This window comes from Cherax quadricarinatus, chromosome 53, assembly GCF_038502225.1.
Source record: "Cherax quadricarinatus isolate ZL_2023a chromosome 53, ASM3850222v1, whole genome shotgun sequence".
NCBI classification, from domain to species: domain Eukaryota; kingdom Metazoa; phylum Arthropoda; class Malacostraca; order Decapoda; family Parastacidae; genus Cherax; species Cherax quadricarinatus.
The window spans coordinates 24,868,102-24,894,891 of NC_091344.1; the positions used below are offsets into that span (position 1 = coordinate 24,868,102).

The 26,790-nt window shown below is 38.5% G+C and overlaps 1 protein-coding gene across 3 annotated transcripts in view; it reads right to left on the minus strand.

Annotated features, from left to right (window-relative positions):
- Positions 1 to 10,343: 10,343 nt before the first annotated feature.
- LOC128692194 (U3 small nucleolar RNA-associated protein 6 homolog) overlaps positions 10,344 to 26,790 on the minus strand; it is a 32,230-nt gene continuing 15,783 nt past the window's right edge. The window contains exons 12-18 of one of the 3 annotated variants that reach the window (XM_070096480.1): positions 23,326 to 23,477; positions 22,406 to 22,610; positions 21,305 to 21,473; positions 15,297 to 15,471; positions 13,672 to 13,815; positions 12,174 to 12,304; positions 10,344 to 10,598 (exon numbers count right to left, since the gene is read on the minus strand). In XM_070096480.1, coding sequence (XP_069952581.1) covers positions 10,472 to 10,598; positions 12,174 to 12,304; positions 13,672 to 13,815; positions 15,297 to 15,471; positions 21,305 to 21,473; positions 22,406 to 22,610; positions 23,326 to 23,477 — 1,103 coding nt within the window. In that variant the 3' untranslated portion in view covers positions 10,344 to 10,471. The remainder of the gene's footprint in view (positions 10,599 to 12,173; positions 12,305 to 13,671; positions 13,816 to 15,296; positions 15,472 to 21,304; positions 21,474 to 22,405; positions 22,611 to 23,325; positions 23,478 to 26,790) is intronic. The other 2 variants (XM_070096478.1, XM_070096481.1) reach the window with 2 other exon arrangements.

Consider the following 26,790-nt stretch of genomic DNA (forward strand, 5'->3'; position numbering starts at 1 on the left):
ATGTTTGGGTAATGAAAAACCGAATACTATTAGATTGCAAGGAGGGAGTATGGAGTGTATTTACCATTGAGTCCTGGAGGTGGTAAGTACAATGCCTACACTTTAAAGGAGGGGTTTGGGGTATTGGCTGTTTGGAGGGACATCTAAACTGTTGTATCTGAGTACCTCTACAAAGACAGTGATTGTGTGTGAATGATGGTGAAAGTGTGTCTCTTTTGCGTCACCTGCCTCGGTGGAGATAGCCGATGTGTTGAAAAAAAAATTTGTGAGTGAAAACCGAAGTGAACCATTAAATAAATGAAGAAAAACAAGATATATTGAGTATTGAGACATATATGGAGAGAAAGAAGTTTAGGGAGATAAAAAAAAATAAAGAAAAGGAATGTACTGGAGCATAGTAATATCAGTTCATTTATATGGGTGTGAGGCATGGGTTTTGAGCACTTTGGTGAGAAGTAGGTTGGAAGCAGCAGAGATATCATCTCTGAGAGTAATATGTGGTGCAAATATTTTGTAGAGAATTTAGAGCTTAGAAATCAGAAGACAGTGTGGGGTTATAACATTTACAGTGGGATTCAAGGAAACTAGTCAGCCTTACTTGTGGCATGGAGGTGGGACATACAGTGCCTGTACTCTGGCGAAGGGGTGAGGATGTTCCAGTTCGAAGGATCATTTGAATTGTGATATCTGTGCAATCTGGCAAGACTACTATTGAATGAATGGTGGTGAATGTTACCTTTTTATAGGTCATTCTACCCTGGAGACAGCCATTGTGTAAAAAAAAAAAAGAAATATGTAAATCTACATGGAAGATATGCTGAGCTACATATCACACTTGCAAACAAACAAGAACAGATTAAGTCTAAATTGGTTCTCATTTATATTGTTAAGCCTCACAGCCTTTATCTGTAAAATTGTACATCATTTCCAGTATTCTTAGCATCTCTTTTAGTATTCTTAGCATCTCTTCCAGTATTCTTAGCATCTCTTCCAGTATTCTTTGCACTGTTGCTTGAGAATGTGACTGAAAGATCACAAAAGCTCTTAGAATTTATTTCCCTTTCAAAGTAGTTTAATTGCAGTCAATATTTTTGTTACTTTTTTTAATGTACAGGTTCTTCGTATCTAGCTCACATTGTAGAGATTTTTATAAACATATACTAACATATTCATACATATTTTCATCATTTTCATAGTACAATCAGTAAATATCCCAAAACACTTTATGTAATGATGTGTCTTACAAGTGAGCTTGAAGCTCTTATAAAAAAAAAACTTTAAATTATTTTTGATGCCTTGAAATTTAAAAATTGAACTTCAGTATGGCACAACTATTAAAAAGAGATATTATAATGCAGTGTCCCTTCTTTCTTATGTTCTTATAATAGTTTCAATACTTTTCGGTGCAGCAGTGAATGACCTCGTATGGGTTTAGCATTTTATTGTGATGATAATTCCAAGTCAGTGTAAAAAGAAGATAAACTTTATATTTTTCTTCTTTTTTGGGGTCACCTGCCTCGGTAGGAGACAGCCAGTGTGTTAAAAATTATAGGGCAAAGTATGTGGAGAGAAATAGAAAAAAGAGAGAGGTTGAGTAGGTGGCAAGGGAATGCAAAAGTAGAGTTGATTAGAGGATGGTTAAGTCTATAAGTTTTCCTAAAACACTTTTGGAGAGAGAGAGAGATTAATGAGTTGAGAAAGCCTGGGAAAGCAAATGGACTAATCACCTGGAGTTACCATACTTAAAAGATGGACAGAATATTTTGAGGAGTGTTGAAATGTTGATACTGTAAGGGAAGCAGTGTTTTCATGCATTGGGCAAGAGTAAGGAAGAGCCAGAGGTGAATGTAAGGAAAGTGCATGGGGATATAGGTAGAATGAACATGAGTAGAGCAGCTGGGACAGATGGGATTAACCCTTTCAGGGTTTCTGACGTACTAGTACGTCTTACGCACCAGGGTTGACGTACTAGTACGCGTAAATTCTAGCACCTTCAAATCTAGTGAGAGAAAGCTGGTAGGCCTACATATGAAAGAATGGGTCTATGTGGTCAGTGTGTACAGTATAAAAAAAAATCCTGCAGCACACAGTGCATAATGAGAAAAAAAAACTTTCACTATGTTTTTGGTTTAAAACAGCGACTTTGCACTGTATTTTTGTATGGTATTTATGGTTATATTCTAGTTTTCCTGGTCTCATTTTATAGAATGGAAGACATATTACAAAAATTGAGATGATTTGGTTTCACAATGAAAAGTACCTTGAAATTGAGCTCAAAGTAGCAGAAATGTTCGATTTTTGCCAAAATTCAAAAGTAAACAAATCATGCCACGTGTCCAATACACGTCAACTGGTGAATCTAATATTCTTTCACAAGTGTGCTGATATTATTTATACCATCTCTATGCTAATGCAGTAGTCTGCATAACAGTAAATCTTCTATTTTTTGTGAGAATAAAAATTCAAAGTGGAAAGCAAAAGAAATGTAAGAGGGGCCTGGGGACGTGACTAATGAACAGAGGAAATGTTATTTTAGTGCCAGGAATGTCTGCCTTGTTTATTCTGGACCCTATTTGGAAATTGGCATCTTTTGAAATTTGTGTGAAATTGGCAAAATTGCCAATTTCTGACCACTTTATGTATTGGATAGTTGAAATTGGTAAATGGGTGGTTTCTTGTACTCATTTGATAGAAAAATGGAGCTCTAGCAAAATAGTTATGATTTTTGTTGACTAGTACACTAGAATTGGCTGAAAATAGGGCTCAAAGTGGGCGAAATTGCCGATGCGTAAACATTGTCGAGACCCCTAACTTCGCGAGAGCATAATTCCGCAAGTTTCTATCAAATTTCATACTTTTGGTGTCATTATGATCGGGAAAAGATTCTCTATCATTTCATAAGGAAAAATAATTTTTTTTTCTAAAAAAAATTTCGACCCTGAGAACAAGTTTAGGAGAGGGCCTTTTGACCCTGAAAGGATTAAAAGACTGAGATGGTAAAAGCAGGTGGGAATATAGTTTTGGAGTGATTTGTGTATTTGTTCAATACATGCATGAAATGGTAGGAGATACCTAAGGATTGGCATAGAGCATTCATAGTTCCTTTGTATAAGGAGAAAGAGAGCAAGAGAATGTATAAAAATTATAGGGGGAATAAGTTTTTTGAGTATACTGGGTAAAGTGGAGTGTAATTATTATCAAAAAGATGAAAAAGGAGGATTTAGAAAGGGAAGGGTATGCCTAGATCAAGTGTTTTCATTTAGGCATATAAATAAATAATCCTTAAATGTAAAGAAGTTTTTTTTTTTTTTTTTTTTTTATTATCACACCGGCCGATTCCCACCAAGGCAGGGTGGCCCGAAAAAGAAAAACTTTCACCATCATTCACTCCATCACTGTCTTGCCAGAAGGGTGCTTTACACTACAGTTTTTAAACTGCAACATTAACACCCCTCCTTCAGAGTGCAGGCACTGTACTTCCCATCTCCAGGACTCAAGTCCGGCCTGCCGGTTTCCCTGAACCCCTTCATAAATGTTACTTTGCTCACACTCCAACAGCACGTCAAGTATTAAAAACCATTTGTCTCCATTCACTCCTATCAAACACGCTCACGCATGCCTGCTGGAAGTCCAAGCCCCTCGCACACAAAACCTCCTTTACCCCCTCCCTCCAACCCTTCCTAGGCCGACCCCTACCCCGCCTTCCTTCCACTACAGACTGATACACTCTTGAAGTCATTCTGTTTCGCTCCATTCTCTCTACATGTCCGAACCACCTCAACAACCCTTCCTCAGCCCTCTGGACAACAGTTTTGGTAATCCCGCACCTCCTCCTAACTTCCAAACTACGAATTCTCTGCATTATATTCACACCACACATTGCCCTCAGACATGACATCTCCACTGCCTCCAGCCTTCTCCTCGCTGCAACATTCATCACCCACGCTTCACACCCATATAAGAGCGTTGGTAAAACTATACTCTCATACATTCCCCTCTTTGCCTCCAAGGACAAAGTTCTTTGTCTCCACAGACTCCTAAGTGCACCACTCACTCTTTTTCCCTCATCAATTCTATGATTCACCTCATCTTTCATAGACCCATCTGCTGACACGTCCACTCCCAAATATCTGAATACGTTCACCTCCTCCATACTCTCTCCCTCCAATCTGATATTCAATCTTTCATCACCTAATCTTTTTGTTATCCTCATAACCTTACTCTTTCCTGTATTCACCTTTAATTTTCTTCTTTTGCACACCCTACCAAATTCATCCACCAATCTCTGCAACTTCTCTTCAGAATCTCCCAAGAGCACAGTGTCATCAGCAAAGAGCAGCTGTGACAACTCCCACTTTGTGTGTGATTCTTTATCTTTTAACTCCACGCCTCTTGCCAAGACCCTCGCATTTACTTCTCTTACAACCCCATCTATAAATATATTAAACAACCACGGTGACATCACACATCCTTGTCTAAGGCCTACTTTTACTGGGAAAAAATTTCCCTCTTTCCTACATACTCTAACTTGAGCCTCACTATCCTCGTAAAAACTCTTCACTGCTTTCAGTAACCTACCTCCTACACCATACACCTGCAACATCTGCCACATTGCCCCCCTATCCACCCTGTCATACGCCTTTTCCAAATCCATAAATGCCACAAAGACCTCTTTAGCCTTATCTAAATACTGTTCACTTATATGTTTCACTGTAAACACCTGGTCCACACACCCCCTACCTTTCCTAAAGCCTCCTTGTTCATCTGCTATCCTATTCTCCGTCTTACTCTTAATTCTTTCAATTATAACTCTACCATACACTTTACCAGGTACACTCAACAGACTTATCCCCCTATAATTTTTGCACTCTCTTTTATCCCCTTTGCCTTTATACAAAGGAAGTATTTGCTGTATTTATAGATTTAGAAAATGCCATAAACAATTCTGCATACTAAGAATCTTTGTTATGCTATGTGACCAGCTCCAGTTGCATATGGTGAATGTATATCACATGTTTGAAATTACCAATTGACATAATAATTCACATAAAGCAAAACCATATAAAATTATTTAATTGGGGGATGGGCAAAGTTGGCAGATGGATCCATAAAAAATTAAGTGAACTATAGACTAGATGAGGGGGTGAAAAGGTAGGTGAAGTACCCACCTCTATATGGCTGCAGGGGGTTGATTCTTAGCTCCTGGCCCCACTTCTAGAAACAAATGTGGGATTGCACCAGAGTATAGTGCAGCAATAATAATGATGATAATAATGAGGAGGCTCAAGAAAGACTGTGTGGGGTTAAGAAAGGTACAATTCACTGGGTGGAAAAGAAGTTAAGGCAAATTAGGCTTTTAGAGACAATGGAAGAGACTAAAATTACCAAGGTGTAATCCAGGGTTGAAAGGAAGAGGGGTAGGGGTGACCCCAGAAGGGTTGGATGGAGGATGTTAAGGTTTTCAGTGATAGGGCCTTAAATATCCAATAGGTGTGTATGTCAGCATGTTATATAGGAGTGAGTGGAGACAAGTAGTTTTTAGAATTGATATGCTGTTGGTGTGTGAGCAGGTGACACTTATGAAGAGATTCAAGGAAACCAATTAGCCTGCACTCTGAAGGAGGGGTGATGTAGAATTGCAGAGGTCATTTGAATTGTGATGTTTGTGCCACTTGTGGCAACACAGCTGCTGAATGAATGATGGTGAATATTTCATTTATGGGTCACCCTACCTTGATGGCAGGTGGCTAGAGTGGGAAAAAATTACAAGTATTGGCTTGATGCATATTTTGTGACAACAATGTAATAATACAGAAATAATAGCATTTTTTTCATTATTATTTCTTATTTTGAGCAAGGATGCAAGTAGCAAAACCGAGAAGTGTGAGAATTCTCAGTGTAAGGAGACATAGAGGTGAAGGAAATCTTATGAACAAGAAATAAAAGTAACTTGACTGGTAATAATAATAATAATAATAATAATAATAATAATAATAATAATAATAATAATAATAATAGTAATAATAATAATAATATATAAAAACAAATGCTGCCATCATATTGTTTTGTGAGAAGTGGCCAGTTTGGTTGAGTCATTGTAACTGTGATGCTAAGTGGCCTTGATGCTGTACTGGGCATGCTAGTTATTGTCAATTTTACCTATTACCATAATTAAAAATATATGATTTTAATAATATTCTTAAATATGTTAGCAGAAGGCTTTCTTTCATTTTTAAAATAAAATACAGTTTTTCTAGGTAAAAATTTTGCCAATTATTAAAGATCCATCCTCAGAGGCCCATTATTCTTACCTGAGACTCAGCTACCTTGCTTCATGGTCTACCATTGTGTACCTCATAGTCTACACAAGTTTCACAGTTGTAATACAAATATAAATTCTGGCTATTTGTTAGTCAACAGTAACTGTCATTAATTGCTAACACGTCATTATATTTACAAATGAGAGTAATGCAATATCGTTTACTATAGGCAAGAATAAACAATATATGATCATTAGTTTTTAAGAAACTCGGTAGGTTATAAAGAATCCACACCCTATATTTATTTCTTATACGAGTTAGTACTTCACCCTCATGCATATTAGTGTAGTTTGTGTCAGATTTGTGTTGTTTATTCTTCTAAACAAATATCATTGTGTAGCACATGTACATATACTTTAGATTAAGGTTATTGCATGAATTGATGCATAAAGATGAATTTAAACCAAAACATAACACAGCATACAAAACTGTAGCACTGAGCAGTATAAGTGAGTGAAAAATAAATTGCAGTGATAAAACATTTTAGATAAATCCTGCAAGCATGATCTATTAGTTACCATGTTAGGTCTTCTGTTGTCATTTTCTAGTCAGACACTGGACAGCATAAAATAGTGGTACCTCAGGATACGAACAGCTCTAAACTCGAATATTTATGTAAGTGCTTTTGTAAGTGTATTTTTGGCGGTCTGAAATGGATTAATCTGATTTACATTATTCCTTATGGGAACAAATTCATTCGGTGTCGGCACTCGAACAGCCTTCTGAAACAAAAAAAATTTGTGTCCCAAAGTACCACTGTATATTGTATTGTACTCTTATGAAGTATGGATTGTGACAGTGTTAAAGAATGCAAGAGTTGTAATTTAAAGCTTGTGTAGGTAAAGAAGACAGGAGTAGCGTGGAAGTGTTGTTAACAGATGACATTTCGCTTGGGCCCCAAACTTTATAAAATCTTAATAAAGCTTGGACAGCAAGCTTTATGAAATCTTGCCCAAGCTTGGACACCAAGCAAAATATCTTCTTGTTGATGAAGTTTCCACACATCTTGTCTCTCTTCTTTATATTGTGTGGGGATTTATACCACCTGTACCAGTTTACATTTTTAATTATAGTAAATGTTATTGAAAGACAGTATTGAGTACTAAAATAATAAATGTGGATACTGGGTATTAGCTTTTACAATTCCACAACTAATCATAGAAGTAGAGAATAAGGTCAGTGCTTGACAGCCACTACACTTATGAATGGGTTTAGTGGAAATCACCTGATCAATCAGGCTATTGTTGCTCTTGTATTAATATAATGTTCATAAAACTGAGTGTGGGACACATGTCATATCCTTAATATTGAAAGTATCTCATCGACAAACTAAGTTGAGTGTTAGCTGAAATAAAATAAATTATAACAACAGTATTATAATAATTTATTAGAATGGGCATTTAAATGTTCTTGTCATTTATTTTTCAGTTTATAAGATTAATATATTTATTGTGCTGTTTGTACAGTTTAGATATTTATGTTATCTAAATATTCTTTGAATATATGTTCATGTCTGTTAAGTAATGTCTACACATTCACAGTAGTATATTAGATTTAGAAAGTTTAAATTAAAATAATCAAGAAATTATTTTAAGTATGTATATTTTCATGTATCTCTTCTTCTGCTCCAGAATGTGTATATATATTCAGCACCTTGAGGAGTTCCCAGTAATTTAAATGCACTATTGGCTCTCTTCATGTGGTAAATGATTTCTGTAGCTTTTCTATCTGATATTTCTCCTTCCTTGAACAGTCATCAACACTGAACAGTACTCTGAGCAAGAGCACAAATTATTTGAATAGTTTCACCATTGGCATTATTTCCCATTTTTGAAGTTTTCATTATTTGTCCCATGATTTTTCAGGCTTTTGCAACATTTGCCTTATTGCATTCTCTTAAGAGGTAGGTCAGCAAACATTACACAATCATTATTATAATCATAACTAAGTGCTAAACCCATAAGGGTAATACAGCGCTGAAACAATACACAAGTCTTTCACATGTTCCTTACATTATATTAAGTGGTCCTGCTGTGTTTTGTGTAGAAGTGAGCCTTTTTATCTTTCCATTCTTTCTATATCTTAGCAGTTTGAATTTGTTACCATTGAATATGTTATTTTGTACTGCCCACTGAAAGACTGCTAATATCCTCATGCAATTTTTCTATATCATCTGCCAGGGTGACTTTCATGCTTATTTTTGTATCATCTGCCAATGATGGTACAATGCTGTGGCTGGTCTTTGTATCTGTCTGCTATGAAGATGAAAAACAGTGAAGGCACCAGGACAATACCCTGAGGTACTGAGCATTCTTACTGTACTAAGGCTAGTTCTACTATTCTTTGTGTTTTATTCATTACAGTTGAATATCCATTTGCCTACTTTTTCCGTTACATCTGTTGACCTCATTTTACATGCTATCACTCCATGATTGCATTTGTCAAATGCCTTTGCAAAATCCATGTAGACCATATCTGCATTTCCATAATTTCATTGTAGTGGTCTAGTAGTTGCAACAAACATGACCTTGCTACAAATCCATGTTGGTTATGCAGATCATGTCTTTCCCCATTAAGTTTGTAATTTGGCATACCTTCACAATAAGTGTCACAGGCCCAAGACTGTTCATCTGCTTCCCAGCATACATAAAGGGGATTACCAGTAGACCCCTGGCTGTCTTCAAGAAGGCACTGGACAGGCACCCAAAGTCAATACCTGACCAGCCGGGCTGTGGCTCGCACATCAGTTTATGTGTGGCCAACAGTAACAGCCTGGTTGATCAGGCCCTGAGCCACTATGAAGTCAAAACAACCCTTCAGGTATACTCTTTGTATAATGTTAGTACTACTGGTTTGTAATTTTTTACCAGTGTTCTACTGTCTACTTTCCAGCCCAGGACTCTAGTCCAACTAACCAGTTTTCCTGAATCCTTACACAAAATATTACTCCAATGACTCCTTGTTGCTTTAGCACTTAGTTATGATTATAATTGTAATTTTTATACTCCAAGTTCCAAAAACCATTTGTCTCCACTCCTAACATGCTCCCACATGCCTACTGTATGTCCAAACCCCTTGCACACAAAACCACCTGTACCCCCTCCCTCCATCCTTTCCTAGGATGACCCCCACCCCACCTTTCTTTTTGGGTCACCCTGCCTTGGTGGGAAACGGCCGATGTATTAAAAAAAAAATATTTTGCTGTATTAGATTTTTTTCTCCACCATGTACTGTCTCTTTTGTGGTCATTGAGGTGGAGTTCTGGGCTCATGGAATAGCGATACTTTTTTTTGGATTGCACATTGACCACATCACATCTAGACTTTTTCTGTGGCAATGTTTTCCGAGTCTTCCTATCTGCCCCTATATTTTTTTTAACGTGTTTACCAATTTGTCTCTTGCTGTAGACATGTTTCTTATGTTTATTATGCATCACTATTTCTGTCCCATCAGTGTTCTGTACCTGTGTTTTTAACCTTTCAATATGTAATCTCTCTTCATTGCCTCTTCCCACTTTTTATAAATATAAACTTGCTATAATGAATAAGTTAGGCCTGAAACTCCCTCCATATCATTTACATGGAAAAGGAGTAAAACTGAGATGTATATATTGTCAACATTGCTGGAAAACAATTTGATGAATAGGAGACATGCAACACAGGTGTCTCATTGCCAAAATGTTTCACCTCCTCAACAGGCTTCTTCATTCAAACATATATAACAACAGTGGAAACAGCAGTAGTTTTAAGGTGATCAGTTCCTCAGCCTTGATAAGTGATGGTTATTCTCTCAAGCAGAGGCATGCAGCCATATGATTCTGCCTTCACTGAGGGACTGATTGTCTCAAAACTAGTGTGACTGCTGTGTCTAGTGTTATATTCTTCTGCATTCAGTTGAAGAAACCTTCAGTTCAAACTTTATTGCTTGTTTCTGCAATAAAGCTACCCTATTGTTGTACACATCTTATATTCATCACCTGTCAGTATTGTATGCCATCAATAATATATTTCCAGGGACTTGTAAGCAAAATACACACATAATTGTTTTGTCAATGCAGGTTAATTATATTCAAGTTTTTGCAGTATATATATATTTATAAAAGTAATGATAGACTAAGGCTACTACTACTATGCTGCAAACAATCATTGAGATCATTTTGACTTGCTCTTATCTGCCTTCTTGTGTGCTTTCTTGTCTGTCTTCTTGTGTTGCTCTTGGTGTCTCAGTAACTTCTTGTGTTTGGCTGCTATTATCTCAGTGTATTTACGTTTCTGGTAACTGGAAAAAACAAAGTTATATTATTAACAATATGAAGGACTAAACAAAGAAAGAGAAATAGGACGCCAAGTGATAAGTGAAGGAAGTGGGTATAGGGAAAAGGAAGGAGTGCAGAAAAGAAATATGAGCTGAAAAGGTAAGGTGGGAGAAGGTGATAGGGGAAAGATGGAGGAGAATGAAGGCAGGAGAGAAAAGGGAAGAGGAACAAAACAAGGGTAAAAGAGAAGAGTTAGAGAAAGAATGGGAACTAAAGGAGTGAGGAGGAGGAAAGGAAGTTGATGTGGAGAGGTGGAACAGGACAGTGAGAAAAATAAAAGGTAGGGTGCAAGAAAGGGAGGAAAAGATAAGGGTGCAGGAAGGCAAGACAAGATGGCAGTTGACAGGAGAGGATGGGAATATGAGTGAATAGGAAATGTGAACTGCTTCCCTCTTATGCAATTCCTTCCATTATTGTAATGGTATGTAAAACTGGCAAAAAAATGAGTAATACATATGCAACACTTGAGAATCTTTACTGTGGAGAAGTTTCAATAACTAGTGGCTTTATCAATCCAATACAGAGAAGAAATGAAGATATAATTTAAGGTGACTGTCTAACCCTGATAAGTTTTCATCCCTCAGCCTTGATAAATCTAAAGCAGTAGCACAAGGATGCAAACATATACTAGAGACTGGCAAGGTGAAGTAGTTGAAGATGGCACTACAGGTGGGCAGAGTGCACTAGCAGAAGTAGGTCATGCCAATAGGTTAGGGCATTACAGAAAAGTTGTAGATGAATTCAGTGTACCAAGAAGACAAGGTATTGACATGATCTACTTCCACTAGTAGGCTTTGATGCCATCCTTAAGTGTTGCACTACATCTGTTTAAGATTTATCAATGTTGAGGGACTGATCACCAAATTACTACTTCAGATCTTCCACTGTTTATTCTCTGCACAGTAATGGACTGATAAAACCACTGGATGGTGAAACATCTCCACAATTAAGATACCAAAGTATTGCACCCCACATTTCCTTCTGCCTGAATTCATTCTTTACCCTTCACATTGTCCTGCTGGTCCGGTTACAATTTTTTTTCTTGCAGCCCATTCCTTTCCTTTCATTCTTCCCTTCAGCACCCTACACTCGCTTTTCTACCTGCATCTCTATATATAGTTCATTTTTCTCTGCTCTTCCTAACTGATGTTTTTGATCCAATACTTAAAACCCATCACTTTACTCTGCTTCTTCCAAACTTATTTACCATATGATAAGACAAACAAAATGCTCCAGTATCGAGGATGTCCCCCAGCAATTCTGATTATTTTTTTATTTATTTAATTTATTTTTATTTTTTTTTTTTTTTTTTTTTTTTAAATTTAGCCAAATGGTACCTCAGCCTCCAAGACGCTGGGCAAATTTTCAAAACTCGTTTTGAAGAAAAAATAGCATCTTCGACACCCTAAAATACAGTAATTTTAATTTTGAAGAAAACTGTTAAATCTACTATTTTTCTTTTCGTATTTGAAATGTTTTGACTTAGGCTTAATATAACCTCATTTCCAAATTCTTATACTTAACTACTATTTACTTACCGTAGAGCTTCCTCATCATGAATAATTTCTTCAGCAAGGGTTCGTTTCCGCTCTTTCTTCGGAATTCGGGAGGAATAAAATTCAATGGGATTATCTACCACACGACCCAGGTGGAAATACTTAGGCAGCACCTATGGAGAGAACTTTTGTTATATCGCTGTTTGTACACATGTATTATAGAATTACATAACATTTATTTTTAACAAATTAAAACAGATAACTTGAAAAATATGTACTAACTGTAAAACTGTACACATTAATTATTTATAGCTTCAGAAACTGTTCTATAAAATTCCCTATCACTTTTGATCAATACTGTATTTAGAAACCTTATTTACCATAAGCAAAAATTTCCATCCAGTGGATAAACAAGAGCTTGACTTCAAGTGTCTTGAATTATTATGAAAGATCATTGAATTTATATATTAAGATTATTTAAACCATCAGCATGAAACAATCCCTTAATAGGAAGGAGGTTACCTTGAAGCAGGTGAAGGGCCCTTGATCCAAGGAATTGGAGTTACACAATCTTCCCCTTCCTTTGGTTAAACCTGATTACCACCCATTACCCAGTTGTACAAGGTGCTATCAGAAGGTTCCCTGATTCAAATTTTTGTATACTTTCTGGGTGAAATATGGCAGAGGTGTAGAGCACTCTGTGCAGTACATCCCTTTGTGAAGTAGCATGGTGAGCTTCAGTGTGATTGGTCATTCCATTGTTAGAAGAGTATTTTTTTCACATCAGTGCACTGCTGCTATTTGTTTGTGTAACAATGGAATCTTTAAAAAAAAAAAAAAAAAAAAAAATAACAGTGCCTGTGTGAATCTGTTTCAAGTTCAGTGAAACTCGCAAAATGTTTCAGGAATCATTTGACGAGAAAGCAATGGGTCAGATACAGTGTTTTCAAAGGTTTCTCAATTCAAAACAGGACATCAGATGAGGAAGAAAATGCTCTGATTGTCCATCAATGTCAAAAACAAACACCAACAATGAAAAAGCAAGGAAGGTTATCCATGAAGCTCATAATTAATTTATCCAGGACATTTAAAGTGCTGTGAGAATTTCTTATGGGTCATGTTAAAACGTTTTGACTGAAAATTTGAACATGAGGTGAGTGGCTACAACATCTGTGCCTTGCATGCTGACTCAAGGCATCATTTTCTGGCAAAAAAAAAAAGTCATCCCCCACCCTCCCTATTCCTCAGATCTAGCCCCCTGAGATCACTGTCTCTTCTCATAAATTTAAAATGGCACTGAAGGGACAGCACGTTAACGACATAGAGAGTCAAGCAGAATCGCAGACTGCTCTAGACGCCATTAGGGAAGAAGAGTTCCAGAAAGGTTTTGAGAAGTGGCAGAGGCACTGGGATCAGTGTGCAGGAAGAAAACTTCAATTAGGTGATTAAATAAGCCTATATATTTTTTTCATTGCAGTCTAGGAACTTTTTGGATAGCACCTCATATGATGCCTATGGGTGTCCTATGAATATAACAAACCTTCATATCAGTGCTCTTGAAGTGCCTCTTGGGATCAAGAACAGAGCGCATCTGTAACACCTCCAGATCTCTCTTTACTTCCTCTGTCAACTCAGGAGCTTTCATATTAAACCATCCTGGGCCCTTCGTCTTCTCACGTTCCCGCTGCAATTAAAATATATTATTAAAATTTTTAAAGCTATATAAAAACAGCAGAAACTATCTCAAAAGCTTATTTCCCACTTATAATTAGCTATAGGAAAGTGGAAAAGAATTCTTCCTCCATAAGTCTTGTGTCTCATAAGAGGTGACTAAAATGCCTGGAACAAGGAGCTACTAACCCCTTCTCCTATATAAATTACTAAATTTAAAAAGAAAAACTCTCTCTTCCTTTTAGGTCACCCAGCCTCTGTGGGATACAGCCAGTGTGTTAAAAAAAAAAAATAAGCCATTGTAATACCACCCTCAATTCATTCTTTCAAAACATTCATCTATCATTTATATTCATTTACAAGTCAGAAATTTAGGAGGAACCATTTCAACACAGGGACTGCAAACAAATGGCAGCAGTGGTGTAGCTATGGGGGAGAGCAGGAGAAGCAGTCAATCCTGAGCACATTCACTGCTTCTTTTTTTCTCTCTCTCTTTCAGCTGTGCTCATTGTTAAACTATACTTCTGTCTTTTTATTTCAAATACAAAATAATGTATGTAATTATTGTAAAATCATAGCTTAAAATAGTCTAGGAAGTATAATGAATATACAATTATGTTATCAATATACAAAGTGGCTCCTTTTTTTATATGCTGACTTCCCTCATGTTAAAACTGAAGAAGGGATTGGGTGGGAAGTATAGTGCCTGCACTCTGGAGGGGTGGAGGTGGGAGGTACAGTGCCTGAACTCTCACAAAAGGGTGGAGGTGGGAGGTACAGTGCCTGCACTCTCAAGGAGGGGGCAGAGGTGGGAGGTACAGTGTCTGCACTCTCACAGAGGGGTGGAGGTGGGGGATACAGTGTCTGCACTTTCACAGAGAGGTGAAGGTGGGAGGCACAGTGCCTGTACTCTCACAAAAGGGTGGAGGTGGGAGGTACAGTGCCTGCACTCTCACAGAGGGGTGGAGGTGGGAGGCACAGTGCCTGTACTCTCACAAAGGGGTGGAGGTGGGAGGTACAGTGCCTGCACTCTCAAGGAGGGAGAGAGATATTAATGCTCAGAGTATTATTCAATGAAAGACCTTAAGTCTTCCAGTTTAGCCAGACTTCCCTGTATTGATATTTGAAAGCAAGTTTTGAACTTTAGATGAATAATTCAGTTTCCAAAAGATTATCACAGTGTTAAACACGAGATGTGCAGGTACATATTGTCCCATTAACCTAATGTAATAATTATCACCACCACTTTGTACCTCATTTCACAAGATGAGTGTGAGGGTATTTTGTTTGTCAGAAGAAAGGGAAAAATAACATGGGTGTTAAATCATATTGACTTACCAGTCAATTATAATGTAAATTATTGGCTCCACATCAGTAATTTCATATAAGTTGTACATAAGAAAAATTTTTGTGCAATAAACTTGTGTTGATGTTTCACAATGAGCAATTATACTAGCTCATAAAAATATACATTACAATAAATAGTAAACTTACTCTGCATTGTTCCTTAGCCTTTTTTTTACCAATGAAGTATGGAGATACATGAGTTTCTTGCATAAACTCTGGTTTCAACACAGCACATGACTTCAGTATCTTTGTTATATGATTCTCTCTTTCTGTTTGTACACTGTCCTCTACTTCTAATTTTAACTCATCAGTTGCTTGGTGCCTGAAAGGAAGGAAAAAAATGACATATTTATGCAATATTTCAATTTTTTCCAATCTTTATACATACTAATACAGTATTGTAAAGGAGGAAAATTTTTAAATATTAACCCTTTCAGGGTCCGTCCCGTAGATCTACGGCTTTTCGGTGAGTGTCCAAACTGTAGATCTACGCCAAAATTCTAGCGCCGTCAAATTTAGCGCGAAAGCGCTCATAGGCCTACATGTGAGAGAATGGGTCTGCGCCGTGGGTGTGCGCCATAAACAAAAAATCTAGGCGCCTGCATAGCATTGTGGGAACGCCGGCTCATTCACCCTTGTTCACCATGCCTCGTCGCAAGTCAGCTCTCACTCCCCGGAAAATTGGGACTCTCCTCTTCCTGTCTGATAGTTCTGACACTGATGGAAGTGGAAATGAAGACGAATTCTACGGCTTTGATAAGTTAGTGACCGAAAATAATGACCAGGATATTGATAATAGTGCAGAAAACCCCGACGATCCTCAACCTTCTACCTCTGGTGTGGGCACTCGTGACTCACGGTCGGGTGTTCCTAAACGTAAGAGAAAACTAATATTTTCCCGTGGCCAGGCCTCTGACTTCAGTAATGACGATGATTCTGACGTGGATTGTGATTTTATTGCACTCGACGATCATTTGAGTAGTGATAGTGAGGAAACATATTCACCAGTGAAGCGTCGGTATGTTCGCCGCCGCATGCGCTCGGGTAGTGTACCCTATGCTGTGCCCAGGGGATGGAGTACATCCCGGAGTACATCCTGTGGCCCTACACCCGTTTTAGGTAGTGATAGTGAGGATGATGTGGCTACACTTGGCATGGATGGGCCACAGGCATCAGTGGATGGTGTTAGTGGTGCTGGTGGTGGTAGTGGCACCGCCATGCGTGACTCACTGTGCCACGCGGGGACCCACGCTGCTGACTCGTCAGTTCAAGGACAAAGCGGAGCGTCAGCCACCAGCCCGCCACAACCACAACCACCCGTACAACCAGCCTATGATGTCCAGTATCCACCAGCAAACCGTATCTGGGATTGGCAGCAAAATCCCAATTTTGTTCCCAGCCCTCACCACTTTGATGACTCTCAAAGTGGAATTCTACCTACCTGTCCCCTTGGAACCACAGCCAATGAACTGGAATTCTTTGAATTATTCTTTGACCAGCCATTGATGGAAATTATTGCCAGGGAAAGTAATAAGTATTTTCAGTACACCATGGCAAATACGATCTTATCACCACAGTCAAGACTACACAGGTGGAAAGAGACGACTGTTGCAGAAATGTATTTGCTTTTTGCAACAATAATGCTTATACCTCACGTCTATAAGCATAATATAAAAGCATACTGGTCCACAGATCGGCTAATTTGTACCCCATCCTTCAGTGAAATAATACCAGTGAACAGGTTTATCTTACTGTTACGTATGTTGCACTTCTCTGACAAAACCAGGCCTGACAGAAGTGACAGGTTATACAAGATTAGAAATGTTTTCATGTATCTCAAACAAAAGTTCAGGATATACTTTTATCCATTCAAGAATCTTGTAATTGACAAGTCTTTGATTTTGTTCAAAGGTAGACTGTCATTCAAGCAGTATATACCGCGCAAGAGGAACCGCTTTGGTATAAAATTGTTTGTACTCTGTGATTGTGACAGTGGCCTGGTGTTGGATATTGTTGTATACACGGGTAGTAAAACATTGAAAGATACCAAGATGTTATTGGGTATCTCAGGTGACGTAGTGAGAAACATGATGGCACCTTATCTTGCTAAGGGCCATACATTATATACCGATAACTGGTACACAAGCCCATTACTCAGTGATTTCATGCGAGTGAACAAGACAGATGTGTGTGGCACAGTGCGTTCTAATTGTAAACATATGCCCAGGCTCAACGCAGGTGTTCGTGGTGATGACGTGCAGGTGTTTACTGCCAATGACATCATGGCATTACGGTGGCATGACAAACGAGATGTCACATTGTTGACAACCATTCACCGTAATGAAATGCAAGACAGTGGCAAAGTTGATCGAGTGACTAATGAACGTATTCGAAAACCAGTGTCAGTGATTGATTATACACAAAAAAAGCGCTTGGTTGACAAGTGTGACATGCAGATTGGTTTTGTTGACTGTGTTCGTAAGAGTTACAAGTGGTACATGAAACTTTTCTTCCATCTCATGGACATTTCAATGCTGAATGCATATAATATGTACCAAATAAAGACTGGTAACAGACCACCGTATGGTGAATTTTGTTTGTCTGTTGTCAGACAACTCATAATGAAGTACCAGGTAACAACACCTGCAATACAACATGGTCCTCGAATTCATCACAATATACCCAAGCGTTTGAGGAGAGAAGGTGATCATTTCATAATACAGCTTCCTTCAACTCAAAAGAAATTTGCTCAGAAGAGATGCATTGTCTGTGCACAAACAAAACGATGGCAACAAAGACGCAAAGACACTCGGTTTATGTGTGAGGAATGTAAGGTGCCTCTGTGCATGGTGCCTTGTTTCAAGGAGTTCCACAAGCTCCAGCAGTTCTAAAACCATGTCCAGTGATTGTAAATATGTAAATATATGATAGAACATTAGTATTATACAATATTTGTGCATGTTTATTGTAATAAACAACAGTGGTAAACAATAATATGATAATAACTTTAGTGCGGTTATTGTGTTCAATACAGTGAGTATATATATATCAATTATATACAGTATTGGTCTCTCAGGCCCCAAATGTTAGTAGGAATAGAAAAAAATTGGAAAAGAAAAGAAAAAACAACTAAAACAACAAAATAATATAATACGCGTATGTGGAATTCGTCGATGTTGCCGCCACCACATCATTTTCTATAAACTTCTTGGCACTGTATCTCGGTAAGTACTGATCAGATTCTAATTTTTTTTGTTTTATTACCTTCACAAAAATATGCTCTTTAATTCTGTAAGAAAAAATATTTTTTTTGTTTTTTTCAAAATTTCTTGGACACTGGTGCGTGACTTCAGATTTTGGCCTTGGACCCTGAAAGGGTTAAAAAACCAACCATGACCTTAACCTGTGGTAAAGAAGTCATTGAGTAAATTAATCATGGAAGCACTAATTCCATGTGCTAAATAGGATCAAACAGAGAACTCAAATAATTAAGTTAGACAAATCATTAGTAGTAGGTTGGTAGACAGCAACCACCCAGGGAAGTACTACCGTCCTGCCAGATGACTGTGAAACAGAAACCTGAAACTGTTTTGCATGATGGTAGGATTGCTGGTTTCTTTCTTTTTCTGTCTCATAAACACGCTAGATAACAGGGATATCTTGCTACTCCTACTTACGCTTTGGTCACACTTCACAGACACGCACATGCATATATATATATACATACATCTAGGTAGTGAAGGGATTCAGGGAAACCGGTTATTTTCATATAGTCGGACTTGAGTCCTGGAAATGGGAAGTACAATGCCTGCACTTTAAAGGAGGGGTTTGGGATATTGGCAGTTTGGAGGGATATGTTGTGTATCTTTATACGTATATGCTTCTAAACTGTTGTATTTTGAGCACCTCTGCAAAAGCAGTGATAATGTGTGAGTGTGGTGAAAGTGTTGAATGATGATGAAAGCATTTTCTTTTTTCGGGATTTTCTTTCTTTTTTGGGTCACCCTGCCTCGGTGGGAGACGGCGGACTTGTTGAAAAAAAAAAAAATCTAGGTTTTTCCTCCATGGGGAAGTGGAACAGAATTCTTCCTCCGTAAGCCATGCGTGTTGTAAGAGGCGACTAAAATGCCGGGAGCAAGGGGCTAGTAACCTCTTTTCCTGTATATATTACTAAATGTAAAAGGAGAAACTTTTGTTTTTCCTTTTGGGCCACCCCGCCTCGGTGGGATACGGCCGGTGTGTTGAAAGAAGAAAAGGAGAAACTTTCATTTTTCCTTTTGGGCCACCCCGCCTCGGTGGGATACGGCCGGTGTGTTGAAAGAAGAAAGAAGTTTGTTGAGTATACCTGGTAAAGTGTATGGTAGAGTTATTATTGAAAGAATTAAGAATAAGATGGAGAATAGGATAGCAGATGAACAAGGAGGCTTTAGGAAAGGTAGGGGGTGTGTGGACCAGGTGTTTACAGTGAAACATATAAGTAAATAGTATTTAGATAAGGCTAAAGAGGTTTTTGTGGCATTTATGGATTTGGAAAAGGCGTATGACAGGGTGGATAGGGGGGCAATGTGGCAGATGTTGCAGGTGTATGGTGTAGGAGGTAGGTTACTGAAAGCAGTGAAGAGTTTTTACGAGGATAGTGAGGCTCAAGTTAGAGTATGTAGGAAAGAGGGAAATTATTTCCCAGTAAAAGTAGGCCTTAGACAAGGATGTGTGATGTCACCGTGGTTGTTTAATATATTTATAGTTGGGGTTGTAAGAGAAGTAAATGCGATGGTCTTGACAAGAGGCGTGGAGTTAAAAGATAAAGAATCACACATAAAGTGGGAGTTGTCACAGTTCCTCTTTGCTGATGACACTGTGCTCTTGGGAGATTCTGAAGAGAAGTTGCAGAGATTGGTGGATGAATTTGGTAGGGTATGCAAAAGAAGAAAATTAAAAGTGAATACAGGAAAGAGTAAGGTTATGAGGATAACAAAAAGATTAGGTGATGAAAGATTGGATATCAGATTGGAGGGAGAGAGTATGGAGGTGGTGAATGTATTCAGATATTTGGGAGTGGACGTGTCAGCGGATGGGTCTATGAAAGATGAGGTGAATCATAGAATTGATGAGGGGAAAAGGGTGAGTGGTGCACTTAGGAGTCTGTGGAGACAAAGAACTTTGTCCTTGGAGGCAAAGAGGGGAATGTATGAGAGTATAGTTTTACCAACGCTCTTATATGGGTGTGAAGCATGGGTGATGAATGTTGCAGCGAGGAGAAGGCTGGAGGCAGTGGAGATGTCATGTCTGAGGGCAATGTGTGGTGTGAATATAATGCAGAGAATTCGTAGTTTGGAAGTTAGGAGGAGGTGCGGGATTACCAAAACTGTTGTCCAGAGGGCTGAGGAAGGGTTGTTGAGGTGGTTCGGACATGTAGAGAGAATGGAGCGAAACAGAATGACTTCAAGAGTGTATCAGTCTGTAGTGGAAGGAAGGCAGGGTAGGGGTCAGCCTAGGAAAGGTTGGAGGGAGGGGGTAAAGGAGGTTTTGTGTGCGAGGGGCTTGGACTTCCAACAGGCATGCATGAGCGTGTTTGATAGGAGTGAATGGAGACAAATGGTTTTTAATACTTGACGTACTGTTGGAGTGTGAGCAAAGTAACATTTATGAAGGGGTTCAGGGAAACCGGCAGGCCGGACTTGAGTCCTGGAGATGGGGAAGTATAGTGCCTGCACTCTGAAGGAGGGGTGTTAATGTTGCAGTTTAAAAACTGTAGTGTAAAGCACCCTTCTGGCAAGACAGTGATGAAGTGAATGATGGTGAAAGTTTTTCTTTTTCGGGCCACCCTGCCTTGGTGGGAATCGGCCAGTGTGATAATAAATAAATAAAAAATCATTACTTGGTAAGGTCTAAGGCAGTTGAAGAGGCAGTGCAGATAAATTTTTATGGTAATTGTTCTGAATCATAAACAAGACTTCAACCACTGTGTATTTTCAATTTTTTTTTTTCAACAAACCGGCCATATCCCATAAACAGAGTTTGTTATTAATTGTTTCTTTAATATGTGACATCTTGCTCCTATCAAAATTACCATTATCATCACTGTGCTAAACCCATAAGGATCATACAGTGCTGCAGTTCCTATCAAAAACTTCTACAATAATAAGAGAACTCACCTATTCTTAAATCGTGGGACAATCATCTTGGATTCCATTGAAATACTGCTTTCTGGAGCCAAATGTTTGACTTCCACTTTCTGAACAGATAACACTACTTTATGACCAATTAAAGATTGTAATACTTGCTCCCATTCACTACCATCCTCCTTTGCAGCATTAGCATTACCTGTAACAGAAATAATGAATCAACCAGTTTCAGCAGTCTTCAGTGGAAAACAAACCATTACTAATTTCAAAAGCTGTTAAACCTACCAGAAAAAGATATGCTACTGTTTCAATATATTTGCTAACTAAAAATGCTGAAGATTAATTTCAGCCATGAAGCCTCAAGTTAAGCTCTGACTTCCATAATTTCTGGACATGTCTTCAGTGAAATGTGCCATAACTGTATCTAAAAATATTACATGTTCATGCCATCCTACCAGGCCAATACCTTCATTCCAAGTTGGGTTATCATGGTGGAAAGCAAGCAATTATTGAATGTACCACAAATTCAAAAATGGGACAACAACAAATTACCCAATTTTATTATCGGAGTTTATCAAATTACTGATTGACAATATAATCAATCGATGTAATACCTTGTCCATACAAATGCAAATTCCTGAATAAGTAATGGTTTACTATGCTACTTACTAACTCTTCAAAATTTTTTTATATACTAAACTGCAAAATTTCATCTTTTTCACACAACAGTCATCTGCCACCAGGGGCTTTCCATAAACTATGTCCAACTATAAACTATTCTTTGTAGAAATAAAGTTTGTTATTTTTATCACTTATTTAACAGTTGTTTTGCCAGCAGCACAAAGACATCACAATTCAAATAACCCTCTAAAAACTCCCTTCACCCCCTCCTTAAAGAGTACAGGCACTGTACTTCCCACCTCCAGGTCTCAAGTCAGGCTAACCAATTTTCCCGAATCCCTTCATAAATGTTACCTTGCTCACGCTCCAACAGCATACCAAACCATAATTTTTTTTTTCAACACAGTGGCCATCTCCCACCTAGGCAGGGTGATCTAAAAAAGAAAGAACCAAATATATCGTCCTGCAGTATTTCTTGTCATTCGTGTATATTTATGTCTTTTTTTATACCTTCATTCAGCTGTTTCTCCATTGTGTTAATACTTGAGAAGAATTTCTTGCGTGCCTGATCAGCAGAATGTAAGAGTATCAGCTCTTCTTTGAATAAAGTAACAAGTGCTGGTTTACACAGATGTCCATCTTCTTCCATATCTTCATAACTCACTTTCTCAATCAGAATGCTCTGCCCCTGATCATCCGAAAATGCTGCCGTTCCCTGAGGATAATTTCAAAGCCTATAATCCAAAACACTTGCTTTATTTTATGTATTAAAGTTTCACATGCTTAATAAAGATGCTAAGTGACATTTAATATTTTTTCATTTAATAATCTTTTTTAATGCTTTAAATATTTTTTAAGTCCAGATTAAAGAATGTAGGGGATGCCAAGTTTTTTTTTTTTTTTAACAAGTCGGCCATCTCCCACCAAAGCAGAGTGACCCAAAAAGAAAGAAAATCCCCAAAAAGAAAATACTTTCATCATTATTCAACACTTTCACCTCACTCACACATAATCACTGTTTTTGCAGAGGTGCTCAGAATACAACAGTTTAGAAGCATATACGTATAAAGACACACAACATATCCCTCCAAACTGCCAATATCCCAAACCCCTCAAGTCCAGCTATATAAAAATAACCGGTTTTCCTGAATCCCTTCACTAAATATTACCCTGCTCACACTCCAACAGCTCGTCAGGTCCCAAATACCACTAAAGTCTGGATTTTTACAAACTTGTGTAGGTGATACAAAGAATGTGATTCTACACAAACAATACCTAAATAAATGGCAGATACTGTATGTAATATTGTACTCTCAATTTACAACAGTATATTCAGAAGATGCAAGTGATTCTACACACTAGTCTTTGCTTCCAAAATGTATGAATATTAGTTTAGTGATGTAAGATATTATAAACATTATATATATCACCTCTTCAAGTAGCTCCCTAATACTGATATTGAATTCCCGGAATAAATGGGCTTCCTTGGCTTCTAACTCTTTCTCTGCTCTTGTGAAAAGTCCTCCTGCCTTCAAGGGATCACCATGGTGCTTCTCAAACTGTATATATGCCAACCATACTCCTGTGTTTTCAAGAAAATACACATTCAGAATGAGTATCATATTTAAAATAAATCACATAACAGGAATATATAATTCAAGTTTAATAGTGGCTGATATTCTGTGAAGTTGGCTATATATGACAAGCAAAAGATAAATCATAATATATATATATATATATATATGATAACCTATTTGTGAGTCTATTTGTAGCTGCTTCAGCGGAGCTATACGCAGGATGTCTCTGTCTTCAGTATTTATTTTTATTTTTATTATCACACTGGCCGATTCCCACCAAGGCAGGGTGGCCCGAAAAAGAAAAACTTTCACCATCATTCACTCCATCACTGTCTTGCCAGAAGGGTGCTTTACACTAAAGTTTTTAAACTGCAACATTAACACCCCCTCCTTCAGAGTGCAGGCACTGTACTTCCCATCTCCAGGACTCAAGTCCGGCCTGCCGGATTCCCTGAACCCCTTCATAAATGTTACTTTGCTCACACTCCAACAGCATGTCAAGTATTAAAAACCATTTGTCTCCATTCACTCATATCAAACACGCTCACGCATGCCTGCTGGAAGTCCAAGCCCCTCGCACACAAAACCTCCTTTACCCCCTCCCTCCAACCTTTCCTAGGCCGACCCCTACCCCGCCTTCCTTCCACTACAGACTGATACACTCTTGAAGTCATTCTGTTTCGCTCCATTCTCTCTACATGTCCGAACCACCTCAACAACCCTTCCTCAGCCCTCTGGACAACAGTTTTGGTAATCCCGCACCTCCTCCTAACTTCCAAACTACGAATTCTCTGCATTATATTCACACCACACATTGCCCTCAGACATGACATCTCCACTGCCTCCAGCCTTCTCCTCGCTGCAACATTCATCACCCATGCTTCACACCCATATAAGAGCGTTGGTAAAACTATACTCTCATACATTCCCCTCTTTGCCTCCAAGAACAAAGTTCTTTGTCTCCACAGACTCCTAAGTGCACCACTCACCCTTTTCCCTTCATCTTTCATAGACCCATCCGCTGACACGTCCACTCCCAAATATCTGAATACATTCACCTCCTCCATACCCTCTCCCTCCAATCTGATATCCAATCTTTCATCACCTAATCTTTTTGCTATCCTCATAACCTTACTCTTTCCTGTATTCACTTTTAATTTTCTTCTTTTGCATACCCTACCAAATTCATCCACCAATCTCTTCAACTTCTCTTCAGAATCTCCCAAGAGCACAGTGTCATCAGCAAAGAGCAACTGTGACAACTCCCACTTTATGTGTGATTCTTTATCTTTTAACTCCACGCCTCTTGCCAAGACCTTCGCATTTACTTCTCTTACAACCCCATCTATAAATATATTAAACAACCACGGTGACATCAAACATCCTTGTCTAAGGCCTACTTTTACTGGGAAATAATTTCTCTCTTTCCTACATACTCTAACTTGAGCCTCACTATCCTCGTAAAAACTCTTCACTGCTTTCAGTAACCTACCTCCTACACCATACACCTGCAACATCTGCCACATTGCCCCCCTATCCACCCTGTCATACGCCTTTTCCAAATCCATAAATGCCACAAAGACCTCTTTAGCCTTATCTAAATACTGTTCACTTATGTGTTTCACTGTAAACACCTGGTCCACACACCCCCTACCTTTCCTAAAGCCTCCTTGTTCATCTGCTATCCTATTCTCCGTCTTAATCTACATTTTTTTTTTTTTTTAAATTTCATTGGTTGTTACATTACCTTTTGTTTTATTCCATTCCAGCTTGTTATCATTGTGTTCAACATTCTTCTTTTTTCAACAAACCTGCCGTATCCCACCGAGGCAGGGTGGCCCAAAAAGAAAAACGAAAGTTTCTCTTTTTAAATTTAGTAATTTATACAGGAGAAGGGGTTACTAGCCCCTTGCTCCTGACATTTTAGTTGCCTCTTACAACACGCATAGCTTACGGAGGAAGAATTCTATTCCACTTCCCCATGGAGGTAAGAGGAAATAAACAAGAACAAGAACTAGTAAGAAAATAGAAGAAAACCCAGAGGGGTGTGTATATATATGCTTGTAGTAGTACCAACACTCTTATATGGGTGTGAAGCTTGGGTGGTAAATGCAGCAGCGAGGAGACGGTTGGAGGCAGCGGAGATGTCCTGTTTAAGGGCAATGTGTGGTGTAAATATTATGCAGAAAATTCGGAGTGTGGAAATTAGGAGAAGGTGTGGAGTTAATAAAAGTATTAGTCAGAGGGCAGAAGAGGGGTTGTTGAGGTGGTTTGGTCATTTAGAGAGAATGGATCACAGTAGAATGACATGGAAAGCATATAAATCTATAGGGGAAGGAAGGCGGGGTAGGGGTCGTCCTCGAAAGGGTTGGAGAGAGGGGGTAAAGGAGGTTTTGTGGGTAAGGGGCTTGGACTTCCAGCAAGCGTGCGTGAGCGTGTTAGATAGGAGTGAATGGAGACGAATGGTACTTGGGACCTGACGATCTGTTGGAGTGTGAGCAGGGTAATATTTAGTGAAGGGATTCAGGGAAACCGGTTATTTTCATATAGTCGGACTTGAGTCCTGGAAATGGGAAGTACAATGCCTGCACTTAAAAGGAGGGGTTTGGGATATTGGCAGTTTGGAGGGATATGTTGTGTATCTTTATATGTTTATGCTTCTAGACTGTTGTATTCTGAGCACCTCTGCAAAAACAGTGATAATGTGCGAGTGTGGTGAAAGTGTTGAATGATGATGAAAGTATTTTCTTTTTGGGGATTTTCTTTCTTTTTTTGGGTCACCCTGCCTCGGTGGGAGACGGCCGACTTGTTGAAAAAAAAAAAAAAAAAAAAAAAAAAAAAAAAAAAAAAAACATGTATGTGTAGTGTGACCTAAGTGTAAGTAGAAGTAGCAAGATGTACCTGAAACCTTGCATGTTTATGAGACAGAAAAATTGACACCAGCAATCCTACCATCATGTAAAACAATTCCAGGCTTTCGCTTTACACTCACCTGGCAGGACGGTAGTACCTCCCTGGGTGGTTGTTGTCTACCAACCTACTACCTGGGTGTGTTCAACATATCAGCAGCAATCAATATATTTAAATGGAAACAGTTGGTTAAAAGGGAATCAACAATGCACATGTGACAATTCGCAAAAGCAAAATGAGACTATTATTTCCCTTCTCGTGATACTGCAAGGACTATGGCAGGCAAGTTTCATTCTTATACCATCACAAAGTGGTGCCTGCATTATTTAAATTCCCCCTAATAGTAAACACATGCATGCATCCCACTCCAGCATGTTACCACCTCAACTGCTATATTTTTTTTTGCTA